At 37.9% G+C, this 13,034-nt stretch overlaps 1 protein-coding gene across 2 annotated transcripts in view; it reads right to left on the bottom strand.

Annotated features, from left to right (window-relative positions):
- Positions 1-13,034, bottom strand: part of EML4 (EMAP like 4) — a 167,255-nt gene that overhangs the window by 45,176 nt on the left and 109,045 nt on the right. For both annotated transcript variants that reach the window (XM_067293132.1, XM_067293133.1), the window contains 3 exons: positions 11,651-11,779; positions 7,840-7,865; positions 7,348-7,380 (listed from right to left, as the gene is read on the bottom strand). In XM_067293132.1, the coding sequence (XP_067149233.1) occupies positions 7,348-7,380; positions 7,840-7,865; positions 11,651-11,779 (188 nt within the window). The remainder of the gene's footprint in view (positions 1-7,347; positions 7,381-7,839; positions 7,866-11,650; positions 11,780-13,034) is intronic.

The following is a 13,034-nucleotide window of genomic DNA, read 5'->3' as shown; positions in this document are numbered from 1 at the left end:
TTCACAGCCCGTGCCAGGCTCCAGCTGGCTCCACTGAAAGCCACCTCTGGTGCCTCTCCAGCATCTTTTCAGGAGCAGCCTGCAGCTGGCTCCAGCACCGGCACCCCAGGGCGCTAACGGGACCCCCGCGGCTCTGCAAACCCACCGAGTAAACCAGAGCTAATAAAACCCACTGAACCCCATCCAGCTCATTACAGATGCACTGCGCTGTGCCTGCGCGACATGCCTCAGAGCATCCTCCGTGCTCATTTCACTCGGGATTTTACTCTGATCCACAGCATCTCCTCACTTTAGGGAACGGAGACTTGGCTGTCATTGGGATACAGGCACACCATTCATTTCAGTATACCACCAAAAAATTTAACTCCTCTCGTAGTTAAGGATCTTCTCAATTTCCAGGCTATACTAAATTACGGCCAGTTAATTTACGTGTGTGCGTGTGTGACAACATGGCTGTTAACTTTAGCAGGTACACCCATCTGCTGTCTGAAAATGTGTCAGGTGGGAGTTAAAACAGCAGTCTCCTATCCCAGCTTTCATTTTGCAAGAATATCCAGCTCTTTAAGTCTCCTTTTGTGTGATAAGCTGTCATTCAGTTTGTCTCCACACCTGTAACACTTTAAATTCACCTCTTATGAATGGGGGGGGCTGTAGCTGCACACAGTATTACAGAAGAGTGCCTACCCAGGCTTTGATGCATTAACATATACCACAGGACAGCATATCTCTATCAGAATTACTTCTTCTGATACCTCCCAAGACTGCATTTGCCTTTTCATAATACATAGGCGATTCAGTCTTTACATGATTGACTAGCATGTTAGAGCCCTTTTCCTCACCATTTAGTTTTGGCAGACAAGCTCACAGTTTATAGGTAAAATGTTTCTAGTAACTCCAACATGTGTGATCTTGACCTTTACATAGTTTAATTTAGTCTTACTTATATTTCTCCAAGCCTAAAGAACATCTAGGTCCTTCTGTATTAAATTCCTGTACTCCACTGAATCAATTTTGCCTCTCTACTTCATCAGTGAAATGTCATCAGTGCTCCTACTTTACTGTGTCAAGTTTATTACTGTAAAAATTAAGCAAAATTGGCCCCAACAGGCTTCAGGCAGACTTTCTCAACCAGACTACCTGCTTCAGGTTCTGTGAAAGTTTTTTTTTTTTTTTTCCCCCAATCTATAAAAAGATGTTTAAATATGTTTAGTGAAATAAGGTGGTACTGAGAGGAAATCCTAGGATCCTGCCTGATCTGCAAGGAAAAAATGCATCTTCTTCACTATCAGTCATTGTAAACTTTGAACTGAAATTACCTTGCATGCACCCAAACTGTTGGTAACACACATAATACCGAGAGTCCAGGACTAAAAATAGGGGCAAACAAAAAATTGTAGACAAACAGTATACAGTGAATGAAAGTTTTCTGCAAAGCCTCCTTGTATCAAAAGAAGTTTCCCATTCACATAAACGAGCTTTTAATCAGGCCTTACAGAAAAAGACAAAGCAGCAAAGAACATAACAGTGAAATTCAACTTCAAACAACGCCAGTTAATTCACCCATGAAAAAGTTTAAAAGCCAGCAATTCACAGAAAGAAATCTGGAAGGTAATAACAGTGAAAAATCTTGTAGGTGATAACAGCAAAGACAGGGCAATGAAAACATCTGAAAGGTTGAAATTAGTGCTTCCATGAAGTCAGCACAGAAAGATTCGCGCAGTGACACTTGAGCAATGAATTACTCCCTGTGAATCATATTCTTAGGGGACTATGGAAGGATTTCAGAGGAAAGTAATAAAAATGAGTAGGGACTGAAAGCAGCAGAAGAAAGATCAAAGAAATCTTTGTAGTTTAACTAAGAAATACCTAAGAGAAGAGCGTTCAGGAGACATGAAAGCTGCCTTCACATTTGTGAAGGGTATAAACAACGACATACAAAAAGCAAAATCCTCCCAACTTCCAAAAACATATGCCTGAAAATGAAATTGTCTCAGAACATACAGTAGTTTCCTAGAAGCACGTGAGAAACCCTTATCATCACTTACTGGTTTCTACAACAAAACAGGACAAAATATTAGACAAAACACACACTTTATATCTCTATCCCTTATTATTAAGCAGACCCTGAGGTAGCCCAGCAAGTCTGTGCTGTAATTAGCTGCTTTTCAGCAAGTGAGTGTATGCATAAAGTGGAATCTAATAAGCATGTAACAGATAAATATAAACAGGAGATGAATACTGGATAAATAACAAAATTAACTGTTCATTTACCCAGTTATAAGTTAAATCATGGAAAAAAATCAAGACAATAATCTTACCCTACAGATTGATCATTACTACTTTTCACTAGAGGCCACCCTATCTAGTTTGCAAGAGTAACATGGACAAATCGCATCAAAACCCTTAGCTCAGTTCTATTTGTGTTTATCATCTGAATCTTCACCTTAAAACGGCTTACAAATTACAAACACACACCACCTCCCCGCAACCCTGGAAGGTTACAACAGTCTTGGCCAAGCAGAACTCAGTAATTATACAGAACAAACTACGACATCTAGAGTACGTTTATTAATCTGGCTTCACCTTCTAGTCGCTTGACCAGTTCAGTCATGCTTTGTAATACTACAAACAGCTTCTTTCCCACAAGCCGTCTGTCCTCAGACCTGCGTCCAAGAGCTCTGTAGGACCACTAACCTGAGGAACAAAGACTACAAAGCTCGTTTCTGATTTAAACCAATGCTAATGGCCCAAACACAACCAGATTCAGCCACCATGTTCAGAATATGATATTTCATATTAAGTGGAACTAAAACCTGGAGGTGGGTCTGCCAGCTCTTGCCCTATGCTATGGATATTTGCTGTACCTGACAAGTGGAAGTGCACCGTCACTATGAAGCGCTGATACAAGGCAGAACAAACAGGCCAAAAAAGTAGATGAGACAAAGGAGATTTACTTAGATTTGGAATCATTTCACATCTATGCATTGTGATTTCTTAATGGACTTTGGGTTATTAGTTTTATAAAATTAAGTAAATCACAGTTAAGAGTCTGCTTTTACATGTACCAATAGACATTAAGAATCTAGATGTTTGTAACACGTACCATTTGCTTTGAAATAAAGATTAATATTACAACTCTAGAGTTTTATAATAAAAATAAGGTCTCATAAAAAGGAACTCAGTATACACAACAAACTCAGTAAGACTGTATCTAAACATTGTCTGCTTAAAGAATAAAATCATGAAATTACTAGGAACAAATGAGAAAAACTCCCAAATACTTCTAAGATCAGCTTGGATTATTTCACCAGTATCTATGGTTTTTAGTAAGACGCACTATGCCAGAATGAGAGCAAGTAGCAGTAAGAAGATAAAGTGGGTCTCAATTTGCCCTCAGATACATGAGCACTCTCAATAAGCATCTGACAGCAAATCTGCACGTCTGATGCGAAAACAGTTCTGAAATAGGGAATTCTGCATTCTTGGTGGACAGGACACACTGTAAACAGGGTAAATTTTTCCTTTATGGGCTTCACATTTGCCCTATTCTGTTAGGGCTATAGTACAGCCATAACTAACAGAAGAAAAGTACTGGAAACTAATAAAGCACTGACAATCTAAAAAGAAACAAACTTAGGAATGCAGTGAATGTTTTTCATTAATTCTCTCACATATGGTTTTTATTGCCATCCAAAAATGTCTAAATGTCTCTTATTACTTTATAATAAGTGAACAAGTGATTCACGTACAGAGCTGCTATCACGTAAAACCAAACACAAACTGAAATATGGAATCTCAGTAAAAAAAAATACGTTTTATCTTAAAATAACCAGGGCCTTTACCTTCTGGGCATAAAAGTATGAATGCTTTATGATTAATACTTTTTAAATGTCTCTGCCGAAATGAAATGCAAGATGGTTTTATAGGCAATTATAAACACCTGCTGGTAAAAAATTTAAAAGAACAACTTTAGCTAATGTCCTACTAATGCTGTGGTAAGCACCCACTTATTTCATCTGCCATTTTATTGTATTTTCATAGAGTTTTGATACCTTCTAGTACTGTATTTTATTGTAATAAATGGCTCTGGTTTGCAAGGATAAACAAAACAAATGTTCAAAAATAAGCTTAAAAAACCCAACCCCCCAAATTCTCTGGAGCATACAGCAAGCATATGGAAGTATGCCTAATACTTCCTTCGCTGGATTAGTATCACACAAGTGTTCCTGTTTTTATTACATCTGTTTCAGCATATGTCCAGATGCACAAGCTCAGGCGTAATGCTGGAGTAGGTGCAACTCAGCCCAAGTGAGAGAGAGAAAGGCTGGTGTTACTGAGGGAGGAAAACTGTGCACTCTGACACGGTATGTGATCAGCACTTGTAATATGCATGGCCTTGGCCTGGTGCGAGATGGAGGGCTCTCGGGAAACTCTCAAGCGAATGTCCCCGAGGTAGCTGTGGGGCTGCGCTGCCCCACACATCTGCTCCTGCAGGAACATAGAATTGCCCAGGTCTTATTGAATGTGAACATCAGCCTCTGTAGTATATTCTGTAGGGGACTGCGAACTGAAGACAACTGGGATATTAAGGCTGACAATGCCTTTCTCTGTGCAAGTTCATCTCAGACTAATTTTCACTTGCTGCTCAAGCCTTTTGCTTTTACAGCCAAGACATATCATCAACAGATATCACAATGAACATACACAGACGATCACAACACAGATAATATTGCAATAGCTTCTGCTGCTAGATAAATATGATTCGAAGAACTAAAAGTGTAAAAATGCGTTTCACTACATTTTGTGGCATTTTACTATGGTGACAAGATTCAAAGCAGCTTCAGTAATAGCCTGAATCAAGCCTGACTCAAGGATGTTCAAAGCGACATGGAATTGTAATCTTCCACCCCATTATCCCTTACAAATATCTTTTGCTTACGAGATTCTGCTATTTCCACACATTTCCAAACATGTTTTATATGCATATAAAGACACTGAAATGTTTTTACATAGAAGATTTGGTTTGAAGCTTGATGGTTTGAGCACCAACAGCTTTCCAAAGAGTCCCCTTCACACAGTTGCTAGAAAGAGCCCAAGGATGCATATTCGCACCATTGCTAGTGTAGGAGGCGCATCTTGTATGCAGTGTTACACACACATCCAAGTGCAACAAGCAGTTAGCGGGAGCTGCCATAACTGAATTCAATGTCCTGTTAGAGACTGTTTGCCTCGAGAGGCAAAAACTGGCAAGTCACAAAAGAGTGTTAAAGCAGCCTTGCCACTAGGGATGCAGAACAGCACAGATCCTGCACAAACAGCATTTCTACAGGCTACCTTCAAAATCCTACCCTGCTCAAGACAATTCCACCCAGCTGCAAGGGATTTGCCTCCAGAAATAAGCTAACCATTTTGAATAATGTTAACTCTTGAACCTGCTGGCCAGTTGGATCAAGGTGCCAACTGGAAATAGATTTATTTATGTGGCAGCTATCCAGTAGAAAATAAACTAAAGTCACCTGCTCTGAACAGGATCTTACACTAAAGGGACCTGGCTGGGTATTGCTAAGCTTATATCGATTGGGGGGGGGGGGGGGGGAAACAAAATTCTACGGTAACAAACAGGCAGGTTATTCCTGTGGTAGGAAACAACATGGAACCCAACACAGTCTAATAACACACAAACATTTTAAAGGCTGTTTTAAAATACACTCACTGGCCCACACGAAAAAAGCTTCAGTGGTGTAATCTTGCTGATTTCAACTTTGTCCCCATTGAAGGCAGAATGATGCTTTGACACTACACTTGCTTAAAATGTTAGTAAATGCATTTTCTACGACAAGACTTTCTCTCCTCCTCCCTTATAGACAGGGCCATTGCCATCTGAATCATATTTCTCTCTTATGTTCCAGGTGGGATCAGGACGGACTGTGGCACAACACACGCAAAGCCACCCATTCATTATTCCATGGAAGCTCGCATCATACGCAGTGTAACATAACAGACAGCAGGGTACACACTGGAGGCCACAGAAATCATAGCTACCATGATCAGAGAAGTGACAGACTGCCCATTCTTGGCAGAATGTGTAGAACTGTAGAAGCACATTATAAAGAAAGAATTAGTATTTTAGCTGTATGCAACTTGGCACCATGAAAAGCCGTGTCTGGTTAGAAGGGGTATGTTTGATGCAATAGCTTTATTTAATTTTTGTAAAGCTAAATTGCAGCTGACCTGGCCATTACTGATTTGTTTTCTTTTTCAGTAACCATTGCTGCACATGTACTGCTCCACTGCTGGTGTACAAATTCCCTTGTTTGTTCCTCAAGTTTGTGCATTCCTCTTTTTCCCTACTGTTTCTGTAAGACGCTTTTGATAAGAATCAATTTAGAATATTTTAAAATCTGTAATTTCTCCATAAATTAGAAAAAGATAAAGAAAGTACTTGGATTCAAGTTAATTTTGGTCTTATTACAACTTATGTTAACTTCCAAACAATTTGAGTGGCTTCGGGTTTTGGGTTTTTTTTTTTTTTTTTTTTTGGGGGGGGGGAGGGGGGAATCCAATGATGGCCAAAAGTAATCAAACTGTGTAAAATGTAATCTTGCTTACAGCGCAGAATTTGGAGTCTGAAGATTTGTTAATTAGCAGCAAAGAAAGCACAAGACAGAACCTCTGTACATAGATATATATGCTGAGTACAGCATGCACTTGGGTAACATGCTTTAGTTTTGAAACTGCATGCTTCAGTAGTTTGTAGGACATCAAAGCAGAGTTATTTTGAGACATAAAAGAATGGATTTATTTTGTTGTCACATTCCACCACTTTCAGATAGGCTGCTCCTTTTCCTGTCTGAACAAGCCAGCAGCAGCAGGTAGCCACAGAATGCAAGATTTATCGATGAAAAAAAAAATACACTTTAGAAGAGACTCATTTTTCCTTTTGGGACACTATATTAAAACTTTCAGTCTCTGTTCTTGTCTAATCAGCATGTATATGTTGTAATACTGGCAAGACAGAAAGCTGAGATAAAACAAATCTTTTAGTTGGCAGTTCTTAATATCCTGGTATATTAGGCAACAGTGCAAGACTTCTAGAGCCTTATCATTTAAATACATATTTCCTCTGAGGAAATTATGTACATAGAAATTTATTTTAGACTACTTCCAAAAAATCCTCCACACATATATGCATATGCCATCATAAACTATTTCAATAATAAAAAAGCTTAAATGCTCAAACTTTTTAAGAGATCATACACTGATGCTCTTTGATGGTGAAAAGCCAAATAAAAGATTCATGACAGTGCTAAATTAGAAAGCAACCAACGGGCATAGCATAAGTCTTACCTTGGCTGTTTTTTTCACGAGTTGACATTTTTGCTGGTTATGGGACAGAAATAAAATATCTTAAAACTATTTCTACAGGCTTGCTCTCACCTGCTTGGATGAAGACTGGTACATAGTTCAGCATTTAATACTTTGTTCCTGTAACCTCTCTCTCTTTATACACACATACACACATTTCCATAAAATGGAAATAATCAAAAGCTTTGTTTTACAAAAACAAAAATGAATCCTCCCACCACCCACCAAAAATTTCTGCCCTTCCTAAAGACCCAGTTTGATGAGACTTTCTCCACGATTTCAAAGAGCCTTATATAGGTCCTGAGTAATAGTTTGCCAAATCAATTCTTCGAGTAATTATTAATGCAATTTTAACTCTGGATCCCTGTTTCATAAGCATACTTCCCAATATACTTATTTACAGGAAATACTATTCAGTCAAAGGCAAATCTTTTCAACTTCATCCAGTATTTAAAAATAAATATTTTTATTTACCTTGGCTGATGATGACATCCTTGTGCCTGGGGAAAAATGCAAAATAGTATCATTAATATGTGAAATGCTTCTCAAACCAATACCACCTAGTTCTTAAATATTATTGCATTTGGCAATCTCAAACTCTCATGAGAGCCTGACTGTAGCACAGGATGCTAAATAACTAATCTTGGTCACAGTGCGTCTTTACCTACTTAGTATTTTATGCATAACATCTTAGTATTTTATTCACAACATCTCTTCAGTAACTTAATGTCTTTAGTCCCATGGCAGGTTCCTAAGAACTACTGCAAAAACAACAAACAACAACAACAAACATAAAAAGATTTTAAAATAAGTTATGGAGGGCATATTTCTTGTGCATGGAAAATTCCATTTTAGAGAGCAAACTTGCAATAACTAAAATGTTTTAAGCTGCCAAACACCCTCAGGCCTGCAAAGTATTTAACACCTGTCAAAATACACTGTCAACACAACAACAACATGAATTTTTCTAGGAATTAACCTTGTTGGACATACAGGTTAAATGTTGGCAAGTTGCAGTTTCATCTAAAATGGCTCCATGCAGCATTCCTGGATGTACGACACAAAGTCTTCTGAGGAATGCAGTTTAGAAGTTTCCCAAGCGTTCATTTGTTAGACTGCTCTCCAGAATCGAGAATGAACTATTCATGGAAAACCTCAATCCTTTCTTACAAAGATAGAAGAAATATTAACTTCCGTCATCAAAGCTACCTCCTACCAGGACATTATCCCCTGACAGGAGAATGCATTGCATAAAAAACGTGAATTCATTTGAAACCGAGCAGGAAGGTATGAGTGGCATCCAGTATTTTTAGCTGGATAGAGGTCAAATTTTCGTAACAGTGACAAAGGGTCAAGCATATGCATGAGGAAAGTCATCTCTGGCTATTAGTAGATTCACCCTTCTCCAGGCTGCCAAATGAAAAATCTAAGCTTGATACCCAGCTCTGCCTGAAAAACACTGAAAAAGATGGGCTGCCGTGGGAACCCTATTACTTCTTGTGGCTTTATCAGACTGATTTACAGCTCAGTGCCGGCTTAAAGGCTGAACTTGCTAAACAAAGTTCAAATCCTGGGCTGGTGGTGCAAAGCATACGTAAAACATTTCTGTTCTGGGGCCCGCATTAAGGGCTGAATTCTAGTTCCTTGCAAAAGAGTCGGGTAACTTTAGGCAGATTAGGCCAGCTTTTCTTAACTGGGAACTGTAAATGTAATGTATCAATATGTATTTGGACTAAATTAATTCTGTTATAAATCTGGCATACAGGATTTGACTAAAAATGAGAATTAATGTGTGCTCTCGAGTGTAAATACTGCATTTTTTTTTTAAACAAATTTGAGCATAAGAACAAGGTATACAACCAATATAACACTCAGTCTTCAATCAGATGATAGGTAACAATTTACAACAACTTCAAGCTCTGCGCAGACAATTTTCTCTGATAATAATTAATCCTTATTTTTTCCTAATCTTATCTACTCTTCTTTTTTTAAATACTTGATTTCTCCTACATCAGCATTTAAAGTCTCTCAAAGAATAACCAAAATCACAGGAAAATGAAAAAAGGTTAATCTGTTTTGACTATACCAGGACCAATATACAAAATGTCAATAAAGGTAAAATTTATTTTTAATTATTAACAAATTTGAAGTATAGCACTTATTGTGAAAAATATTTTAGTAAGATAACAGAAACCAAGAAAAGAAACTTGGTAAGTAGAAATCAAGACAGGATTTTTCATTCCTAAATATTATCTAGCTCCACCCTGCTCTAATTGAAAGTGCCAAAGGGCTTTTAAATTTCAACTGTGAAAACTAATTATACAGGGAAAAGAAACAGTAGTAAAATATGCAAGCCATAATCCCTCACTCACAGCGCTTCAGTGTTTTGTAGAATTCTTCAGACTAGGCATAAAGTTTTTCGTAAATGTGCCAATATCCACCTCCAAGATTAATTTAAAATAATTTTGTTCTTTCCATTCCTAGGACAAAAGGAACGCAATTGTGCCACTCTTGACCCCAAGTATCTATTACTAGTATCTATTTGACAATCTCTTATACAAGCTAAGAGACACGATCATAAAAAGACTGGAAAGAGTGGGTCTGAAGGGTTTTATTAGGTTTGGAGGAAGGAGTTCTCAGGTTGTATTGCATTTATGAAATCTGCAGATGAAGCTAATCCCATCAAGCTGGGAGAAGTTGCCTTCACTTTGGGAGACCAGCTCAGAATTCAGTCGTTGTAACAAATAGAGGAGAGCTCAATCAAAAAGCCAACAGAATGAGTTCAAAGAGAAATGCAAAATATTATGCTTACGAAAACAGAATTAAGTGCGAATACGATGTGGGAAGGTGGGGGCAAAGGGTATTGGGGACAGAAAGTGGGTCACAAGAGGGGTCAGCAAAGTGGAGTGACACAAAGCAAGCTTACTCTGTATTGATAGAAGTAGAGGAAGCAATTACTCTATGCTATTCGGACCTGCTGAGACCCCAGCTGGAGACCAAAAACTGAGAAAACCTTTGCTGAAGGACAGTGCCCAGAGGAGACTGAGAGGAACAAGGGGCTACAGCACATTGCCTGCGAGCAGAGGCTGAAGAAACAGGCTTTGCACAGCACAGAAAAGAGGAAGCCAAGCACAGACGTTACTGCCTTTTCATTATGCAAAAGCTTGTTATAAAGATGACAAACCAACTCTGTTGTCACTAGAAATCAGCTTGATTTATAGGTAAGATGATTTACTCTGGATATCCAGAAACACTTTTTGTTGGGTGAGATTTCCTACTTCCCCCTTTGCTACAGGTTTGAAAGAGAAGATTGGAAAAGGTCCTCTGAGGGATAACTGGGAAATTTTTAATCTCGCCTCCACATTAGTTGGTCTAGCAACTGCTTTGAGCCCCCTCCAAACTTATTCTTCCATTGTTCTATGCTTCTTCTTAAGAGCGCAGAGATATATGGTGCTCTGTGCCTTATTACTATAACCAAGACCTTAACAGGATAACCACACTCCCTTCAATTCCTCAGCCCTTACGCTAAGTTCAGTAACATTTGAGTTCACTAGGACAAAGCACAGCAGGAAAATAAGCACGGGCGCAATTGCTGTTAGGATCTGGGTCGATATAAGTCTACTTGTACATACTATTGACGGAAGGTACCAGCAGGCTTAGAGAAATGTTTACATTTGCAATTCTTTGCTATTACTCATTTCAAATAGAATGAAGCTATTTTAGCAGGACAGGAACAACAGAAGAAAAACCTTCGCGTACTTAAGGTCAAACTAACAAGATACCTGTCTATTATCCAGAACCTGGATTCAAAAATTTGTTAAACAATTAATTTAAGAGACCTACCTGAAACCATAAGAATACATTTTTGCAATTACATTTTACTTTAAAAATGCACTTATTTTTTTGCCAAAACCAGTAAATTAATTCCAAGGAAACATGCTAGCATTTCCAAATTATTTTTTAATTATAAAATGATTGGTTGGAAACTTTACACAAGTGGCATTAGGCCATAAATTCTAATTCCTAACGCACAATTCCACTAACCCAAACATGTAGCATTAAAATATCTTCACACTCTAAAAATACTGCATTCACATTTTGTTAAGAATTTAAGATTCCAGAGGCATCTGGAGCATCACATTGCCAGATTATGCAGATAACTACCCAATGGAAAAAAAGACGTAAATGGTCTTAGCATATACATAATTTCATTAAAACGATGCAAATTCATACTACTTTGGCTCTGAAGTTCACTCACACTTTTATGCAACAAACTGATACTTACTTGTCTGCATTCTTTGCCACTTTTGATATTAATTTAGATGTTGATGCTACTCTCAACAGTTTGTTACGACTGTCATCTGAACTCTCCCATACACTGTGAGGTTTCTCAGCAGTCAAGGATCGCTTTATGCTAGAAGAAACAACAATATATTTTAAAATGACAAGTTAATAAGATAACAATAACCGGAACTGGTATGCAACTGACAGATCAAGCAGCAGGAGACAAAAGCAGAGCTAGGTCTTCCTTCAAGCTGAAGCATGAAACGGGAAAAAAAGGATTAGTCAAAAAGTTCTAACTGGATGAATGAAAACAACTGAGCTAGACAGCTGCAAAATATGTTTTATCCGTTTCTTTATCCATTTTAAAGTGCTCTTACGTAAAAGCTTGAACAAAATATCTCTATACTTTAACACTATATTGTTAACAAACTAAAAAAAGGGAAAAATTTGAGGCTAGATTAGCCTAAATAAATGAATTTAAAAAAATCACTGAAGAAATGGAAGAGTAGAAAATTTTTAATTGATTAACTGTTCACCAGCATTAAAATGATAGGATTTTTGTGTCAGAACAGTTCTTTCAGACTACAATTTCATGACGGTTTTGCAGACAGTACACGCTAAACCACATTAATCACTGTGATCATTTTGAAACAAATGTCTGTAAACTTCTTACACAAATAAGGCAAGCTAGGTTTGGCCCACTATCATAGACAATTAAATCCACGAATTCCAATAGAGCTTTTCAGCAATCTTATTGGAGCCAATTTACGCTAATGGCAATCTGAAATGAAAGTTTTGCAGTCATTAGCTTCATGCATAACTTAATCATGGAAAACATATTCAAAAGTGTTCTAGTTCAAATTATTTTTCAGTCTGATACAGAGTCTGCATCTGTCCTGCTAACAACATTACACTTCATCCAGTCAGAAGTACTTTTTGTAGAAATAAGTTCCAAACTGCAGCTTGGCAATGGCAAGCTACTTCCACAGCACCTCGAGAGGCTGAAAAAGATTTTGGGACAAACAAATTATCAAATCAGGTTAAACCATTAAGGCATTAAAAAGGCTTCCCTCCCCCACACTGCAAAAGATTAGTAAGCAAGGCTTCAAGCACATCTTGACAGTGAGATACCAGGCAAGAGAACAGCAGGCCGCAAGTTCAACTTCAGATAACTGAGAGTTTGTTCAAGACATGGAGACAGAGCCTTTATGGAGTGTTATAACATGCATCAGTCAAGTGAAAGTTTAAATATTTATTAGAACTGTGAATTCAGGCAATGCAAGACAACATAATCTTGTGAACTCTAATAAATTTCAGAGGACTAAATTTCATCTAAGAGCTTGTTTTGGTCTTCTAAATGCCAGGAAAGAAATTCATACCTTCCC

Source organism: Apteryx mantelli, chromosome 3 (assembly GCF_036417845.1).
Source record: "Apteryx mantelli isolate bAptMan1 chromosome 3, bAptMan1.hap1, whole genome shotgun sequence".
Taxonomy (NCBI): domain Eukaryota; kingdom Metazoa; phylum Chordata; class Aves; order Apterygiformes; family Apterygidae; genus Apteryx; species Apteryx mantelli.
Note: the sequence above shows the minus strand (reverse complement) of the source record. Positions and strands in the feature narration are given on the sequence as shown.